Source organism: Nilaparvata lugens, chromosome 4 (genome assembly GCF_014356525.2).
Source record: "Nilaparvata lugens isolate BPH chromosome 4, ASM1435652v1, whole genome shotgun sequence".
NCBI classification, from domain to species: domain Eukaryota; kingdom Metazoa; phylum Arthropoda; class Insecta; order Hemiptera; family Delphacidae; genus Nilaparvata; species Nilaparvata lugens.
Genome location: NC_052507.1, coordinates 30,221,817 through 30,239,846, shown reverse-complemented (window position 1 = coordinate 30,239,846; position 18,030 = coordinate 30,221,817). Strand labels below are relative to the sequence as shown.

The following is an 18,030-nucleotide window of genomic DNA, read 5'->3' as shown; positions in this document are numbered from 1 at the left end:
TTTAAAGTGAATATGATTAAAATTGAATAACTTCAACCAAAAATAATAAATAGGAAATAAAAAATATCGTAACTAAAACTATTCCATATGTATAATAATGATTAATCATTGAAAATTATACATTTTAAACTACTGTAATGGTGATTATATTGATAAGAAATACTTTATTGGTTTGTGTTTTCTTGGTGATTTATTCATTGATTGGTTTTACTAAAAACTGTGCAAAATTTCAGCTACCCTTTCAGTGATAGCAGCAATGCTGAGATAGAAAGACAAGCTTTTGGAGCTCCTCAAACTTTATTCATTTCAACCGGTTAAACGTGAACAGTTTCCTATGAAAGTTGGTATAGTATACGATCAGTGAGGTGAAGAGTTTATGAAATCAGTTTTTTAAGAAAGTGCTTCGTTGCTGAGTTATTTGTTATTTGTATAGTCGACGTTGCGTTGTTCTATTAATTTCGTTTTACATTGTTTAACAATACTCAACATGCCTCCTAAAAGGAAGGGTTCGAGAGACGAGCAAGCTGGAGATAACGCCAACCAAGATAGCAACGAGCTTGATGATAAGGTGCAACAGAAACTCGACTTTATTATCAACGAGCTAAAGATAATAAAAACCGACGTTGAAGAGATTAGAGATGAGCAGAAGGATATGATCAAGTCAATTGAAAGTTGTTTTGAACTCATTGCAAGCAATAAAAAGTCTATTGAAGAACAAGGGGCTAAAATTGACTCTTGTGTTCATGACATCGAGTCATCTACTAATGAAATTGACTTATTAAAAAATAACTTGGACAGGGCCAATGGGGAAATTGCTGCGTTGCAACAGTATTCTCGAAAGAACTGTATTAATATAGTTGAAGTGCCGGTCCAAGACAACGAGAATATTTTTAATATCCTCAGAAACATATCTTTGTTCATAAACTTTGAATTCATTCAGGGCATTATTGCTAACTGTCATAGACTGTCAGGTAAAAACCGTAAGATGGCACCTCCCATAATAGTTAAATTTGTTAGGAACATCGACAAACAGAATTTCCTGCAATGCAAGGTTGGAAAGGGAAGAGTCTTAGCCAGTGATATTGGATGGGCGAATGATACTCGTGCAATCTACATCAACGAAACTATGTCCCCGTTCTACAGGAGTATTTTCAGCAGAGGAAAGGAACTGCAAAAGCAAGGTCATTTGAAATTCGTGTGGTTTAAGAATGGTAATTTATTCGCCAAAGTTGATGAACATTCCAAACGCTTTCAAATTTCAACAATCCCAGGATTTCAAAAAGATACTTCCTCGGATAAAACTTTGATTTTTTATATTGTTTCATGTGTATGAGGGTGTTTATTATTCATGTCTATGAGTCTATTATGATTTTATATTATGCCAATTTTTTTCTCATTTTTCTTTTCTTGTCTTATTGACTGTTTCGGCTCGAAACCGTCAAGACTGTTAAGTGCTGTGTGAGTGGAATTTCATTCGCTGTTTTTTTTCTTGTAGTAAGACTTTCTACAGTATAATTTTCGTTAAAAAGTATACATATATCTTTTTCTCATTTACAATAAATGAGTTTGTTTATTGTTTAACAATGTATTTGTCTGAATTGGCTGTATTGATAGCGTCATTCCCGAAACATCTTAAATATAATCTAATTATAAATTGTCACCTGGTCATATGAGACATATATATGAATCATATATTTATCTCATATTGATCAGGATTTTAGAGTTTTAATTTAGAAAAAGTTTAATGAACAGTGTTTTTGTCTTTGAACGATTTTTGTCATCGACAGAAAGATTGTTTATTTTATTTGTTGTCAAAATTAATGTAGCTTCTCTTTTTGTTTTTAATAACAAACGTGCCGCTTGTGCGACTGATAAAAATATGTATTTGAAATGGCTTCCATGTTTGGCATTGACTGAGTTATATTTAATACCCAAAATTTTTCTTTTGGGGGGAGTGTGTCAGGGTGTGTGAGCTCGTTCGTTAGGACTGTGAGTAAAGTCCGGCTTTTCTGGTGAAGGGGATAGATTTTGCTCTTGTTTCATAATACAGTTTTCCTGTCACAGTTCGGGCAGTTTAAAGAGAATTGTATTATTAAATAGGAAGGGATCTGAACCCACTTCATTAGATCAGTTATTTTGATTTTTAATTAATAATTAACGTCGCGTTTCAACCAGTGGATGCCAAAGTGGGAAGCCATTTTCATAAAGGTAGGTGACTACTGAGTCATTGTTTTAAATTTTTCATAACCACAACAAATGAATCCTCACTAGCAGCAAAGCGAGTAGCCCTTGAAATATTTCATCTTATTATTATTATTTCGTAATTTCTAATTATAATTCTAATTTTGTAATAAATAATTTATTGTTTTGTTTTAAATATCAAAAACCTGTACGATCTTTTCTTGTGTTTGTTTTTCATTTTCCCACCCTTACATATTCGGTGAAGGCACATCTTGCTTACATATATTTGGTGGAGGCGTCGTGCTTACAAAATGCATGATATTATTAGATGGAAACATACTATTAATAATAAAATTGTGGTAACTGATTCAAACGAACTCACCAGCGCTATAAATCAAGTTCACGTTTTTAAGTTTTTTTCGAGTTTATTGAGGTGACTCCTGCTTTTTGAAAATGTAGAAATAGAGATGTGTCAGATCTGTTTCTGCATTTTGTCTGAAATCTCATATATCGAAGTGTGTGAATGTAGTGTGAATGTTGCATGTGGGAATTCAAATTGTATTGCTTGTTATCACGACTCTCTTCATTGTAGTTTAATTTTCTTATTTATCTATGGGAGCTAATGTACAGTTTCTTGAAAGTATGGATGATGTTAACAATTGTTTTCTTACTGATAAAAATAATCTTACTATAGTACACCAAAATATTCGTAGTATGAACTGTAACTTTGATTCTTTTATTACATACTTGAATTGCTGGAAAAGAAGACCAGATGTTATTGTTTTTTCTGAAACATGGACTCAATCCGATAATGATGCGGCCATGTACAATATTGAGGGGTATGATAGATATCACGCTGGTGCTGATTTCACTAGAGCTTCTGGTATTATAGTATTTGTTTCAACAGAAGCGGGAATAACTTGCTCTGAAATTACAGTGAGTATCAATGGTACTGATTCGGTGTTGATTGAGTGTAAGGTTTCAAATTATTGTTTTAATATTCTTTGTATTTATAGATGGCATGGTGTTCAAATAGAACATTTTCTTGATAGTCTTGGTGAATTCTTAGAGGGTTGTCAGGCTGCTAATTGTTTTATAATAGGGGAATGTGAATATAAATAATGTAGATGACAGCAAAACTTTGGAATATCTGGCTATGCTGTATAGCAATGGGTACGAGTGTCTTATAGACATGAATATTCGCATACTGAATAATAGTTCATCTTGTTTGGATCATATCTTTTTTAGGTCAGGCTTAAATAAGAGAACAGTATTAAGTGCAGTGATAGAATCTCAGATTACTGATCACCGAGCTGTAGCGGTTTCCTTATCTAAAAGCAATTTTGGAAGTTACAGATCACCGTTCGTAGAAAAATCACTGATAGATTATGATAAATTGAAGAACTTGCTTATACATCATGACTGGAGCTCTGTCTATTTTTTCAAATAATGTCAATGCTAAATTCAATACTTTCATGGAAACATTGATTAATTACCTAAACTAGTCTAAATATAAAGCTACTATGAGATTAGATGGCGGTGAGAAGATATTAAAACCTTGGATGACTGAGGGGTTGTGTGCTACTATAAAAAATCATGATAAGCTTTACAAAAAAATGTCTAGGAATCCAAATAACAATAAATTGAAAGCAGACTACCTGAAATTCAAAAAAAAAGATAGTTGTGTGGATAAAGGAACAAAAACAAAAGTATTATTCCAATCTTAATGTCTTGCCTATCCAGCAGCAATGGAAAGAAATAAATAAAATGTGGGGTCAATCTTCAAAGAAACATTCAATTAGTTTGCAAATTGGAAGTACACTTGTTAAAGAAGATCAGATTATAGCCAATGAGTTTAATCAGTATTTTGTTAAAGCACCATTTGAAGTAACTTCATCAGTGAGACCTCTGACTGATGAAAAAAACAGCTATTACGGAATAGATTTGTGGGCAAACAGTGTATTAATTCAATATATTTTGAGCCTATTCGGTATAATGAAATTAATAAAATCATTCAGAGTCTAAAAAATGGCGAGTCTCCGGGTCTGGATGGAATTAGTGGTAAGTTAGTAAAAATAGTATCTGTAGCAATAATTATCCCAGTTCTCTGTGACATTTTCAATTGTAGCCTGGCTTGTGGCGTATTCCCTGATGCCTTGAAAATGGCTAAAGTTGTGCCGATCTATAAAAAAGGTGCGAGAACTGATATTGCCAATTATAGGCCAGTATCTTTGCTTTCAGTTTTCTCTAAGATATTGGAGAAGATTGTAAGAAAAAAAATAGCAGATTTCTACAGTATCAAAAAATTCTTTTATAGTGGACAGTTTGGATTTCAACAGGGTCTAAGTACAGAGATTGCACTAAATAATTTTATGACAAACATTTATAATAGTTTGAATACTCGTGGTAGGATGAAAGTTTCAGGACTCTTTCTCGATATAAAAAAAGCTTTCGACACAGTAAATCATGATATTTTGATTGATAAATTGTCCATGTCTGGGGTTCGTGGAATCCCCTTAAACTGGTTTAAATCGTATTTAGAGAATAGAAGACAATGTGTTAGTATAAATGGTATCCGTAGTGAATTGGTCACAAATAATAATTGTGGGGTCCCCCAGGGCTCAGTACTGGGGCCTCTCTTATTTTTAGTGTATATAAATGATTTATTTTCATTGAAATTCCATGGTACTGTTACATCATTTGCTGACGATACTGCGCTGACCTATTCTGCTGATAGTATTAATCAACTACATGTAATGATGCAGTCAGATTTGAACAATTTGAGGCTCTGGTTTGATGGAAACAAAACAGTATTAAATGCTTCTAAAACTAACTTTATAAATTTCTCGATATCAACAGTCTTTGTATTGCCAGTCCCTGTAAAATATCATGAGATTGATTGTCAAATGGAGTCATGTAATTGTAATTGTATTGATCAAACAAATTCTATAAAGTATTTAGGAATGATTGTGGATGACAAATTAATCTGGAAAAATCACATAATGAATTTAAAAAGTGGATTACTTCATTTGGTTAGGACATTTTATAAACTTAAACAATTTTTACCTGGATAAATTCTCCGGCAATTGTATTATGCATTGTTTCACTCTAAACTGGACAATGGCTTATGTTGTTGGATGTCGACATATGCTTGTCATTATAATCCTCTTGTAATTCTGCAAAAGGCTGCAATACGTATAATTTGTGGGGTAAAGAGAAGGATTCACTCTTTCCCGTATTTCAGACTTTTGCGAGTTTTACCCTTGAGAAGCATGTATGTGTTTAAGGTGCTGTCATTGTTTTTCAAAATTAGTGGGAACCGAATGGGAATGAGGACTGTGCCTGATACGCATGCATTGTTGGGAGGAGTGATAACACGTCAAGGACAAGGGAACATTAAATAACACCTAGGCCTTATTGTACTAGGTATAAAAAGAGCTTTTTATTTTTAGGATGCAAATATTACAATTTACTCCCTATAGGCATCAGGAGAATTAATTCTGTCACAATTTAAAATAAAACTGAAGAAATGGCTTTTGAGTCTGTCACTTGAAGAAGTGAAAATTTTAAATTAACTGATCTTTCATCAATATGTGATAGTGTACTGTATTATTTTGTAGAAGTGTATTGTTCTTATAGTTACACTGCATCTTTATAGTATGTATCTGAATGTGTCATCTTAGCCCAGTCAATAAAGGTTTTGTGTCGGAACTAATTAGTGAAAAGCTGAAACTTTACCCAATGTTATATTGGTATAAGAGAAGTTTGTACACAAAAGTCCCCAAAGTTCCCCCTCTTGCTTCCCCCCCACCCCCCTTTGAAGTTGGAAAAAACAGGTAGTTACTACAAACGCGATATCTCAGGTACCAATCATCGGATAGAGTTGATTTTTTTTTCAAATGGTTGGTAATATAATAGTCTAAAATAATGATTCTATTCACTTTCACGATAAACCCAACAGTTATCCTGATAAAAATAAATATATCTAAAAAAATTGCATTTTTACAACTAAATTTTTTATTATTTCTCAATTAACTTTCTTGTATGCCATTTTATCGAGAAAAGCCTCCAACAAAGGTTATAGATCTATTCTGTCTCAATCCAACGATGTATAATTTAGCATACCAACGATAAGAAATATTGCGTTAGGAGGGGGAATAGCAACGCGCTACGCTTTGACGCGACCCTTCATTATCATCATTATTATTGCATGTTATATGATTAACACATTCACTCGGACGGAAAATCTTTCTCCCCTCCTCCTCTTCTTTCTCTTCTCCTCCCCTCCTCCTCTTCTTCCTCCTCCTCCTCATTTCCTTTTCTTCTTCTTCTTCTTCTTCTTCTTCTCTTCCTTCTTTTACTGTTCTTGACAATCCAATTCAATCTCGTGATCAATAATTTCATCAATATTAGGACTATTTTCGCAAGAAAGACCATCACAGTGCTCACACATGGCAGAGCAATCAAGTCCCACTTTCCGACACCCACAATATTTAAGACATGATGTTTTACAGCTACAAGACACAAGGTGCAGAAGGTCATCAGGTGCAAAGGGTTTGGTGCTTTGTACCGGTTTTAAACTTTTCTTGTGATCACCATTTTTCTTCACCATTTCCATCTTCCAGCCCCAATCTGTAGCATCCATTCTATTTCCAAGCCATGTCTGCACTTGCAAATACACTCTAAATATATGTTGATGTGCAGCTTCAGACGTTGGAGGAAGCTTAGCAAGATCAAAATTAGATCTGAGTTTTGATTTTCTTGATAGTTTTGTAAACATGAAGTAACGTGCTTCATTGAGGCTTGTGTGCTTTTTCTGGCCATACAAATTCAGAATAAAATCTTCACCATTTCTTTTCAGTTCTTCTTTAGATGAATTTTCACAAATGAACACTGATGCTTGTCTTTGAGCTTCTTCTGATTTTTGAACAATTTCTAAAGATTTTATTTTTCCAAGGCCGAAAAAAGAAGAAGTTGTATCACAGCCTGTTATTGCATAAGCAAACAGTAAAAGCTTCCTTGTATTTTTCACCTTATCTATTATCTTTGAAATGCTGTAGAACACTTTTCCATGCAATCTGTTATCTGTTTGCAGAAGTAGATACCTTGATTCTCAGGGGCAAGAGCTATCAACAGTATCAAGAAATCAGTGTCTGTACCATACAACATAACAGTTTTGTGTCTCTTCAGCTCCTCTATTCCAGTCGTCACAATGGAAATATCAGCATCGTCTTTTGCAACAATTGTATTGATATTTGAACTTATAAGCTCTTCAGAAACTGAAAATATAAGCTTCTTCTTGTTTCTTCTGTTGCCTAAAAATTCTTCCTTTGATGTTGAGCATTTTGTGTTCCTATCAAAATCTATGTCATTTGAGGATTTTTTTGCTGCTCTTCTATTCTGCTCTTCTTGTTTAGTTGTACAGTCTTCTGGATAGCCATCAAATACAACCGTTACATTTTCTCCAAAGTTTTCTACAACATATTTTCGATAAATGTGTATGATATTTCCATAAGTGGAGTCTTGTGGCCAGGGAACATAATGAAGGAGAAATCCTCCATCAATAATCACACATAAATTTGTTTGATCAATTTCTTCTTCCTCTATTACAGCATCTTGAAACACTTTCAGGATAGATGATTTAGTTCCTTTTCTTAGTGAAACATTGTCGAAGAGAGATGGTGGATGTGAAGACAGTTCATATTCAAGATACAATTTCAATTTTTGAGAGCTATCACACACACAGAGTATTCTATTGAAGAGCTGTTGAGAGTTGACTGGTATTTCTTTGGATCTGACTTTAACTAATTTGTGTGCTAGTTGGGTCTTAACCATGTCCTTTCTTTTTAATGTCAGTTTCCCAAATGATTTTCCTACCATTGTCTTCATAGCAGCACAACCTATGTCATAGGCTTGGTCACAGTTGACTGACTCATCACTGATGAAACCAGATGATAATGAAACTAGCTCTCCAGATTCCTTATTTAATGGATTGTGTTGTCTGAACCATGTGGTGAACTTATCAATATCAGCTTGGTCTCTGAGTTTTCTTGACTTTCTCAGCTCAACATGTTGTTCACTGTAGGTAATAGAAATGTCTAAGAACTCCTCTAATGCTTCATTAATCTTTATGAAGTATGGTGTCCCAAGAATCCATTTATTCACAGTACTTTCATTCATTCCCCTTCCATGAGTGAGTCCTCCTACAGATTTCATTGGCCTCATCAGACATTGCTCTATGCACATGTCTGTCCATGTTCCTGACCAGTATCTTGTTGTTCTTTTCACAGTAAAATATCCCTTGTTGATGAAAAGATCTAATTCTTTTTCAGAGAGTTTTTCAGTTATTTTGGTCATTTCTTGGGCATAAATATGTGCAGACTTTGCATAAGGCAAGTGGCCTGATGCATGGAAATATGGAAGCATATCTGTTGTGCATTTTAAATGCATAATCCAATCTCCTGTCCTCTCAGCATACACAAAATTAAGAGCTAAATCTATAGTGTGAAAAAGCTGCAGCCACAACTTAGCTGTCCTGCTTGTCTTTTCAATGGTTTTCATACATTCATCCAATTGATTGAGTTTTTCTAATAGCAAGGGGTTCTCTAATGTATGTTTTGTTGACATTTCTTCTGAAATATTTTTTTTACATACTTCATCAACTTCATCAAAACAGTGTTGGATATCAGGAAACTGCTCTCTAGCAATGTTCATTAGAGCTGCTACTGTTAGTGTAAATGCTCGAAGACATCTGTCATAAGCATGCCCATTCATCATATGACTTACTGTAGCTTTTCCATACACTGTGCCCCAGAGATCTTCTAGACCACTTCCTTCCATAATCTTCCCAATAGCTCCCATATAAGACATCAGTAAATGAAATCCTCCCAAACGGACAACAGTTTTCGATATTTTACTGTCTTTATCAGAGGCACCTACTATATCCATAGCTTTTAAGAAAAGAGGCTGATCAAATGTAACAATACAGGTTTGATTTTGTTTCTTACTTTGGTCAGCTGCAAAAAGCAATGCTGTGTAGATGGTTGACATATTGCTGGGATCCAAATTAATAAATGGTACTGCCATAATGTATGTTGTTTGACATTCTGCTGAGTTTGTCATTAGGTTGGTCATAAATCCACTCCACCCAGGCTGTGAGTGTACATGAGAAAGCCATACGAAGTTGAGGGGATGCAAATATTCTGAAGGTAAACATGACACACCTCCAACTCCTTTCAGTTTATCCAAGTCTTCAATGATCATGTTAGACAGACCAGCATTTCTTTTCTTCATTGGATACACATACTCACGAATACTTTCAATGTTTTGAAATGATCCACTTGAAATCCTCTTCACAGTAGTTTGAGTTTGGACACAAGAACCTGGTGTGATGCACTGAATGCCTCCCATGGAATGAAAAGTTCCTAGTCCATCTAAGGTTCGAATATTTACGTCGGCATTGTCAAAAACGTGTTGAAGAAATCCATCAGGTTCAATAATTGGGGAGCCAGCACTGATTAGTGACGTTATGTAAGTCGAAGCTTCGTTGTATGATGCACACTCTCCCATTGAAGACAACATGTTTATTAAATGTTTAGAACCATACAGTCGATGTAAAGTCAAAGCTAGGCTTGTCTGTATAGGTGAAAGGAATGATCTTGGTCTCACAGCAGATATTATAGCATGACTTATAACAATACATTTCTTATTGACTTTTTGTGATTCAATTGAATTCCTCTTCTTTGTAACCTGTGACATGAACATTTCAAGAGTCTCGGGGATGAGATTTTTTCCACCTGATTTAATTGTTTCCAAATCTGGATACGAATTGAAGTCATAGGTTTTCCTTTGTATGTCTTCTCTTATTATTGAGGCAGCAGCTGAAACAATCCTCTTCTTCTCTTCTTCTAGATCAAGAACCCTGTTTCTATACCAATTGTCCACAATTTTATGCACATTGTCAGTAAGGCAGAAAACATTCTTTTTACCAGAAACATTTGTTAATGTTAGTCTCTCTTTGAAATGCTCTTGGAGAAGCTTTCCTAAGTGTTTGTCAGAATAAGCAGCATCATCATCAGTTAAAGATTTAAAAATATCCTGAACTTCTTTTATAGTATATTGGCACTCATCATTGTTTTCTATATAGTTACATACTTTGGTAAATGTAGAAGCTAATTTGGTTTGAGGTCTACCTTTTTGTGTTTCAATCGGTTTAGATTTAGTAAATTCTGTGTAGCAATGTTTGTGATAGCGCGCTTCTGCTACTACTAGGTCTATTGCACTTAGAAGTCGGGCTTTTACATTTTCACCCCATATGTCACTCCTAACGTTGCACTTTTGTAAAAATCTTTCTTTGAACTCGATCGTCGTTACTTCGTGAAATGGTTTTCTATATTGAGTTGGAATTTTAGAGCTGTAATTTGCTGATTTTCCACAAATAAAACAACACAACTTAAAATCAAAATTGTCCTGATGGGTTCTACGAGTAACTCCAATGGTTGATGTACTGGGTTCATTTTGTTCATCTAGTGTCTTTATAGCTGCTTGAATACTCGAAGGTCTTGTGTATTGTTGCCTACATAACTTGTGTAATTTAATAGTACTCTTTCCTCGTAGTTTTTCATGTAAACTGTCTCTTCTTTTTTTGCTGGCTTCAGAAATAGCATTGATTCCATTCTTTACAACTACAATATTGTCATCTAGTTTGTTACCACAAATTAAACAATTTAAGTCCGATTCATCCATCACTAATTGTTTCAAACTTGTTTGGAGTAACAGGAGCACATCACGCCGAACTGATATTTCTACAAAACTATATTTTTGTGTGTAATCACTCAGAAGGGATTACAAATAAATAAATTCATAATCGATCTGTGTGAAAAAATTGTCACCATCAATGCACTAACTACGAAAAATCCACCACGTGTTTCACTATGAAAAATTACGAAAAATCTACCACGTGTTTCACTATGAAAAATTACGAAAAATCTACCATGTGCTTCACTACGAAAAATCTACCACGTGTTTCACTACGAAAAATTACGAAAAATCTACCACGTGCTTCACTATGAAAAATTACGAAAAATCTACCACGTGCTTCACAACGAAAAATTACGAAAAATCTACCACGTGCTTCACTACGAAAAGTCTACCACGCACGTCCGAACTTGGCAAACTTCCCTCTGAAACTGACATGAGGGATGAGAATGCCACTCATACGAGAATGCAAAGAACGAGTTTCTTTTCTTTATTTAGCAACAAAAACAATATTGAGAGGAGCAACGTTAGCGCCGCACCCCTACTGCCCGGCCCAGCCATAATAATAGATGTCATCTATTTCTATGGGCCCAGCTCAACACTGTATTGTCAAAATGTAGCATACAAAATACTTAGTCTTTTGTATATAATATAGTTATATGTTATATAGTTATGCTATGAGCCTCACTCTGCATTTGTATCTTCAAAAATATCCATATTATGCATTCTATACAACATCTAGTCACAATGGTTCTCTTAAAATCTAACAATATAATTTTATGAACTTAAAGCCACAAAAACAAGCTACTTTTCTATTGAACATAAAAACTATTCTATCAATCTGAACTATGAGTATTGAAGAATAAAATATAATTGAGAATCTCTCGTTTTTCAAATAGACGCATGGCTTGTGCGAGCTTGATGTGAGGGGACCGCGTAGCTCGTAGCGTAAAAGTGTAGCGCGTTGCTATTTCCCCCTCCCAGAGCGACATTTCCGATTTTTTGTAAGCAAGATTTATATCGTTGGATTGAAAAAGAATAGATCCATTATTGTAGACCATTATATTAGCAACCTTTCTAAAAAAAATTCAACTCTATTCGATGATTGGTTACTGAGATATCGAGCTTCTAGTAAACATCGACATTTTAACTTAAAAAGGGGGTGGGGGGGGGAAGCAAGAGGGGTAGGGTCGGGGACTTTTGTAGGGGAACTTCTCTTATACTAATGTAACATTGGGCAAAGTTTCAGCTTTTCACTAATTAGTTCCGACAAATGCCTATTTTTTGCCTTCATTGACTGGGCATTTGAACGGTGATGCGCATAGCATAATCGCCGCCAGTTGCCGATTGACAGCCAATTGAACAGCTCACTTCTCGTAATGTCGATTTTTGCAAAGTGATCTATTGATTTATTGGGATTTATTACAAGTGTCGTCTCGTCTCGTATCGTGATCTGGACCTGGGATCCTAGAAGCAAGGAGGATTTGGACATGAAGGTAGGCCTATGTTATTGTGCACTTAGCCATTTAAATTGTTCAACTTGCTACCCGACGCCAGACAACCCCCAAAAGGTTCTCGATGTAATTGATACAGTCCACAAACCAAAGTGCTGTTTGAGCCAGCCTCTGTCGAATAAACATAAATAATGAATTATATTTTATCAAGCAAGAAATTATATTTTTCACTAATTTCATAATGAATTTTAATGATCGAGATATTTGGAATATTTTGTTAATTAATTATTAATTCCACATTGCTAAAAGACGATCTGGCAACAGAGCAAAGCGAGAAAGAGATAGCGTTGTCTGCTTTGTTGAATGAAAGACAAGGATTGCAATACCATTGCTAATCAAACACTGCCATTATAACATGGACCATACTCTAGTTGAGAGGTAGATTATGAAAGTAGCCTACTCGCACACAACGGCAAGTAGAAGAAGATATTAAAATAGAAACTGTAGCATTAGCTTATTGAAAATAAGTGTAATGCATTGCATTACTGGATATTCAGTTCATGCAGCATAAGTATTTTACTTATTAGATTGGTATTTTACTGCATTAGAGAAGTAAATGATAAATTATTCCAAGAAAATTATTCATAATTTAAATTGATCTCTGAATTAAAAACATGTTTATAAAATTACCTTATTATCGAGTATTTGACTAATTCTATTTTTTCAGATGTTAGAACTTTGATTTTGTTGATGAGTACTTCTTTCTCTTTGTTGCATTCTTTCAATTTCTTCTCAAATCCTTCTCTCTCTTTTTTCTGTGTGATCACTTCCATTTCGCCGACTGCATAACGCACGACTGCCGCTTCTTTCTCTTTGTTCGCCGAATCGCATTCTCTTTTCAACTGAAAGGAAAACATCAATTAAACTGATAAATTTAACTCGACATAAAATAATTCAATGTTTTATCATCCATAATTGAGAAGTGAACATATTTTTTCTTTGATGATAAAAAATTAAGTTATTCCACCAAATTGAGTGGAATGTTTGTGGTTTTTCTTTTTATTGAAATTACGAGCTCCATTTTATAATTATGTTTGGTTCTTCTGATCCTGATTTTGGTTCTTTGATAGTTTTATCGAAGACACATGAGGATCATATTAAAACTTGATATATTTGATTTACTTTCAACATTAGTAATTTCGAGAATTTATTTTATAATTTTGTTCGAAACTTGAATGAGTCACATTCTTTAGAATCTTCTTCTTACAGATCAATGTAACAGCCCTCCACACAACACAGTCACATGCCTTTCTCCTCCATTCCTTAGTTCCCATCATCATTCTTTATCATATTATGAAATGAAATAAAAAATATACTTTGAATATTTCGTATTATAAGAATCTAATTCGTAAATCTTATAATTTCGTATTATACGAATATTTCATATTAATAAGAGAGAGTATTTGCATAGATATTCTACTATTTGATCAAATTTTCCTAAATTAAAATATGAATATTTTAAAACAACTTTTTCAACTCAGAGATGATAATAATAATTATTTTACAGTGAGTTGTTAGTTCATTTCTTGTATTTTATTCATTTTTCCGAATATTTTTATTCATATTTTTCTTAGAATGATATTTATAAGACAGAAGAGCAATAGTGACCTTTTTGCAGATTTTGGGCTGTAGAACCAGGAATTTATCCTTAGGCTATAGTTCTTATTTGGAAAATTATAAAAATAGCTGACATTCTCCTTACATGTTCAATCTGCTTTTCGTATTCAAGCTTATTGATCGCAAACTGGCGAGTTGTCAATGAATGTTCCTGTCGACTCAATTCGATCTCCAGCTTTAGTTGTTCAATCGATCTCTCCATCCCATTCACTCGAGTCTGGCAAACTTCATGTGAAGCTTCCTTTTCCAGTTCCATTATCCGCCAGTTCAATCTGCAATAAGAGTGATAATTATAATTTCTGTAGTAGAATTGATATTGAACTAAATCATTTTATTCTCTTACTTCAAATTCATTTTCCAAAAAAGCATTAGCCTATACACGATTATGAAATACAATAACAACATATTTTGGAATCCCCCTTCTAAACAATCCATCTTTATAACTGATAAAATCATGAAATTTCTCTACAAAATACCGTATCTAACTTAATTATTGATGATCTGTGGCTGCTCGGCAACCGCGACTCATGGAAGATTTCTTTGTTACAAACTCAAATTAATTTTGCAAATATACCCTTCAGAAATAAGTAGAATTCCAGTAAAATTTATTCAATTAGTGTTTACAAAATGAAAGTCAAATGTTTTCTGTTACTAAAACGAGAATCAACTGTATGACCCATTTTTCTTATCATAAATAATAAAAAGATTAGTATTTCCTGTTGCAAAGAATGTACATTAGTGTCCTTTTTATTTAAATACCAGAGGAAAAAACTATTGAATCAAAGTTTAATTGATAATTACGGTATTGTACAGTGTAATTAATAATCACACTTTATATTACCACACTCGGGCAAATGCCTGGCAATTTTATATTGGTTTCACCACAGAATACAAGCATATTATAGAAGTTTTCTCTGGCTGCACTAAGCGAGAAGAATCTCAACCAGGGTTCATCACAGTTCAAAGATGTTGATCCCAATTATTATAATAAGGCACTTAATTTTTTTGAGTCATAAGTCATTACTCATCACATCACATCACATTATAGAAGATTTAACAAATTTCTATTCTGCTACTGGTTACTTATTTCAATTTAAAATTTGAAACTTCCTGCTAGTAGTGAAGAATATATGAACTGCCATTTTTAAAAAGTAAAAAAGATGATAATATTGAATTGACCATGCAAACTGATCTTGTAGTGGAGTTTGAACATGGACAATTTTGACATTGAGTAATTTGTCTAATTCTGGTATTGTTGATAAATTTCTTTTTCCTACAGTAGAATATTATACACAATTTTTGAAAACTGTTTAATCACTGATTACTAACTTAATAATATTTTACTTGGAAATTGAACCTTTTCTACTACAAAGTTTTTAAAAAGAGTGTATAATACTTGAAATTCTTCCGATCAAGTCTGTGAGGTTACCCCCTTTTTTACTATACACTATTTTTTATAATTAACATGAACAAAATTGACATTTATAAGTGACAATTATATAGGTCAAGTATAGTTGTCAGCTGAGGCTTATTTTTGCTCTCCAAGGAAGGAAATAAATAAAAAAATTGTATTCGAAAACGTGCAAACTACCTAAATAACATATTATCTACAAAAATTAATGAAGATATTTAATTATGACATACCGTTCAATCTCATGTTCTAGTTTACTGTCAATTGATTGACGAGACTGATCAATAACAGTGCTGCTCCCGATTCCATGATCACTTTCAACGGGAGGTGAAGAATCCGAATACGAGACATCAAAGTCTGTTGAATCGTCGGTTGATGAATTCTTCATAAGGGCCGGATCAGTTGATGCTTCATTAAATGTGTCCATTTTGTTGCAAAGAACTTCTATGAATGTATTTTCAGCAGCAAGATTATCAATTGAGCCACTATCACCATTATCTGTAGTGTTTATAGCAATAATAGGATCTGGAATTCCATCTGATATTTCAAGTTTTTGCAATTGTGGAATATCATCAATAGCTGTAACTGTAGAATTACTTTTCTCTAAAAATTTTGAATTGTTATAAACCAATAATTGCTTGTCCGACTTGTAATTCACACCTTGATTGGAATGTTGGCTATTTTCAGTAGGAATACTTTGAAATGGTTCAAGTTGTACAGTTTTCTTCTCATTAACTTCTACTGGATAAGAAACATATTTATCCGAATTCTCAAAACTGGTCATTGTGCTACTAGTTTTACCTGCAGCAACATTAGCAACATTCTGAACAATTTATTAAAATTTGGGACAATGCCATGAATGTTGAAAACATTTACAATTTTCAATACTACATTTTTTCCAGAACGTGCACCTGCAAAAGAAAACTTCATTTTAAATGGATCAAGATCTACAACTAAAAAAGTAGAGCTTGATGATAAGATTTGATCCATACATATTTATTGAACTTAATACCCTTGCATTCATACAAAGCAATTTGAAGCCTAATATTGAAACAAAATTGGTTTTTCGTCATGAAAGAATGAAAACTTTTTCTAGTAGAGAGCAAAATAGCATAAGTTGGGGAAAAAAGGTTGAAAACCTCATTAAGTTGAGTGATTCAGATCTGAAGAATGATTGCTCTGTTAAAAAGCAAAAGCTAATTTCAATATAAATAGGTCACGGATTGTACTTTTAGGCTCGTATTACATTCAGCCAGCAGTCTTGGCAACCGGTAGGTCGCCAAGTGTCCCAACTAATCGGAGGGCATTAGTTCTTAATGTGCTATCACAATAGGGTCGCTAGATTCTGGCGGCCAACCTCCATATTTGGACGACCCGACTGTGTTTATCTCTGGTAGCCTGCCAAGCAGTTAATCTTAATGTTACACTGGTGTCCCAGCCTGTTTTACACTTGGCCGTCAATTTTTGATCTCTGGCGACCCACCGGTGGTCAAGACTGGTAACTGAATGTAATAAAACCCTAAAAAAACAGACAAAGAAATTTGAAAAAAATACCGGTAGAGTTAGGTATGCAGCAAAAAACAAGGTTAGTTATGAAAATAGTATGGGCCTACCATACTAGCATAGGCTATACTTGAAAATAAAGACTCGAAATTAAAAAATAACTATAAAAGATCTAAGAATAGAACAGTAGCTTAATGTGCTCAATAAAAATTGAGTGAATACTAGAGTATAAATTCTCAAGTACTCGCGTAGTCTTTCAAGATATAACTAACTGTGTGGGGTGTTTGAAACTCCCAAAATATATTTGCACCTGTATTCTTAAAATATTGATTTTGTTGATCATGTATATTTTATTCTTTACTTTTCCCATTATTTTAGGTCAATTACACCATGTACGGTACTTGTTTATTGAACATAACACTATTGTGGATGGGGTGCTTGAATTACCTGAATTACCTTCCTCTTCACCAATACCAGCAACGCCGGATGGGTTGCGTCAAGAGTTGAAAATATATAACTTTTCACATTTTCAACTATCGAGATGGCAGTACACGTCAGACAAGGCCTACCAAGTCGTTAAGAAAAAATTTCCTGAATGGAATAAATCGGATTTCTCCTAAGCCAACACTTGAGTCTGAGGTTGAATGCTGGTGTGTTTAACATCTTCAAATCCCCCGGCAGCCTATTGAAGATCCGCAAGGCCAATGCAGGAAATGCATCACGGGTATTTGACAAGCGACGGTATGGCACATCTATGTGACCTCGACTTCTAGTTTCGTGACCATGGAAGTCACTCCTTGTGTTGAACTTTTCAATATTCGCTCGCACATACACAGCACACAAGTAAATGTAATGACTGTAGATGGTCATTACACCTGTGGATTGGAAGAGAGGTCGACAATGAACCAGAAATCCACTAAAGGTGATAATGCGGATGGCCCTCTTTTGCAGCTTGAAGACATCTTCACATGCAGAAGCATGACCCCACAGCAGCAGTCCATAGCTCAGGATGCTATGAAAAAGCGCATGTTACACTACCAGCAAGCA

At 34.2% G+C, this 18,030-nt stretch overlaps 2 protein-coding genes across 3 annotated transcripts in view; both read right to left on the bottom strand.

The window, feature by feature from the left end:
• LOC111053561 (coiled-coil domain-containing protein 186) overlaps positions 1–18,030 on the bottom strand; it is a 51,688-nt gene that overhangs the window by 29,513 nt on the left and 4,145 nt on the right. The window contains exons 2-5 of the mRNA XM_039426966.1: positions 15,714–16,391; positions 14,155–14,341; positions 13,083–13,294; positions 238–259 (exon numbers count right to left, since the gene is read on the bottom strand). Of these exons, the coding sequence (XP_039282900.1) occupies positions 238–259; positions 13,083–13,294; positions 14,155–14,341; positions 15,714–16,264 (972 nt within the window). The 5' untranslated portion in view covers positions 16,265–16,391. The remainder of the gene's footprint in view (positions 1–237; positions 260–13,082; positions 13,295–14,154; positions 14,342–15,713; positions 16,392–18,030) is intronic.
• LOC120351138 lies at positions 6,502–11,942 on the bottom strand. Of its 2 annotated transcripts, XM_039427320.1 has the most exons (4): positions 11,820–11,942; positions 10,766–10,771; positions 8,059–9,404; positions 6,502–7,916 (listed from the first exon to the last, which is right to left on the bottom strand). In XM_039427320.1, the coding sequence occupies exons 3-4, from the start codon at positions 9,313–9,315 to the stop codon at positions 7,899–7,901; spliced, it is 1,275 nt and encodes a 424-aa protein (XP_039283254.1). In that variant the 5' UTR covers positions 9,316–9,404; positions 10,766–10,771; positions 11,820–11,942; the 3' UTR covers positions 6,502–7,898. The 2 variants fall into 2 exon arrangements, with proteins under 2 accessions (XP_039283254.1, XP_039283253.1); XM_039427319.1 differs by having other exon boundaries at positions 6,502–9,404.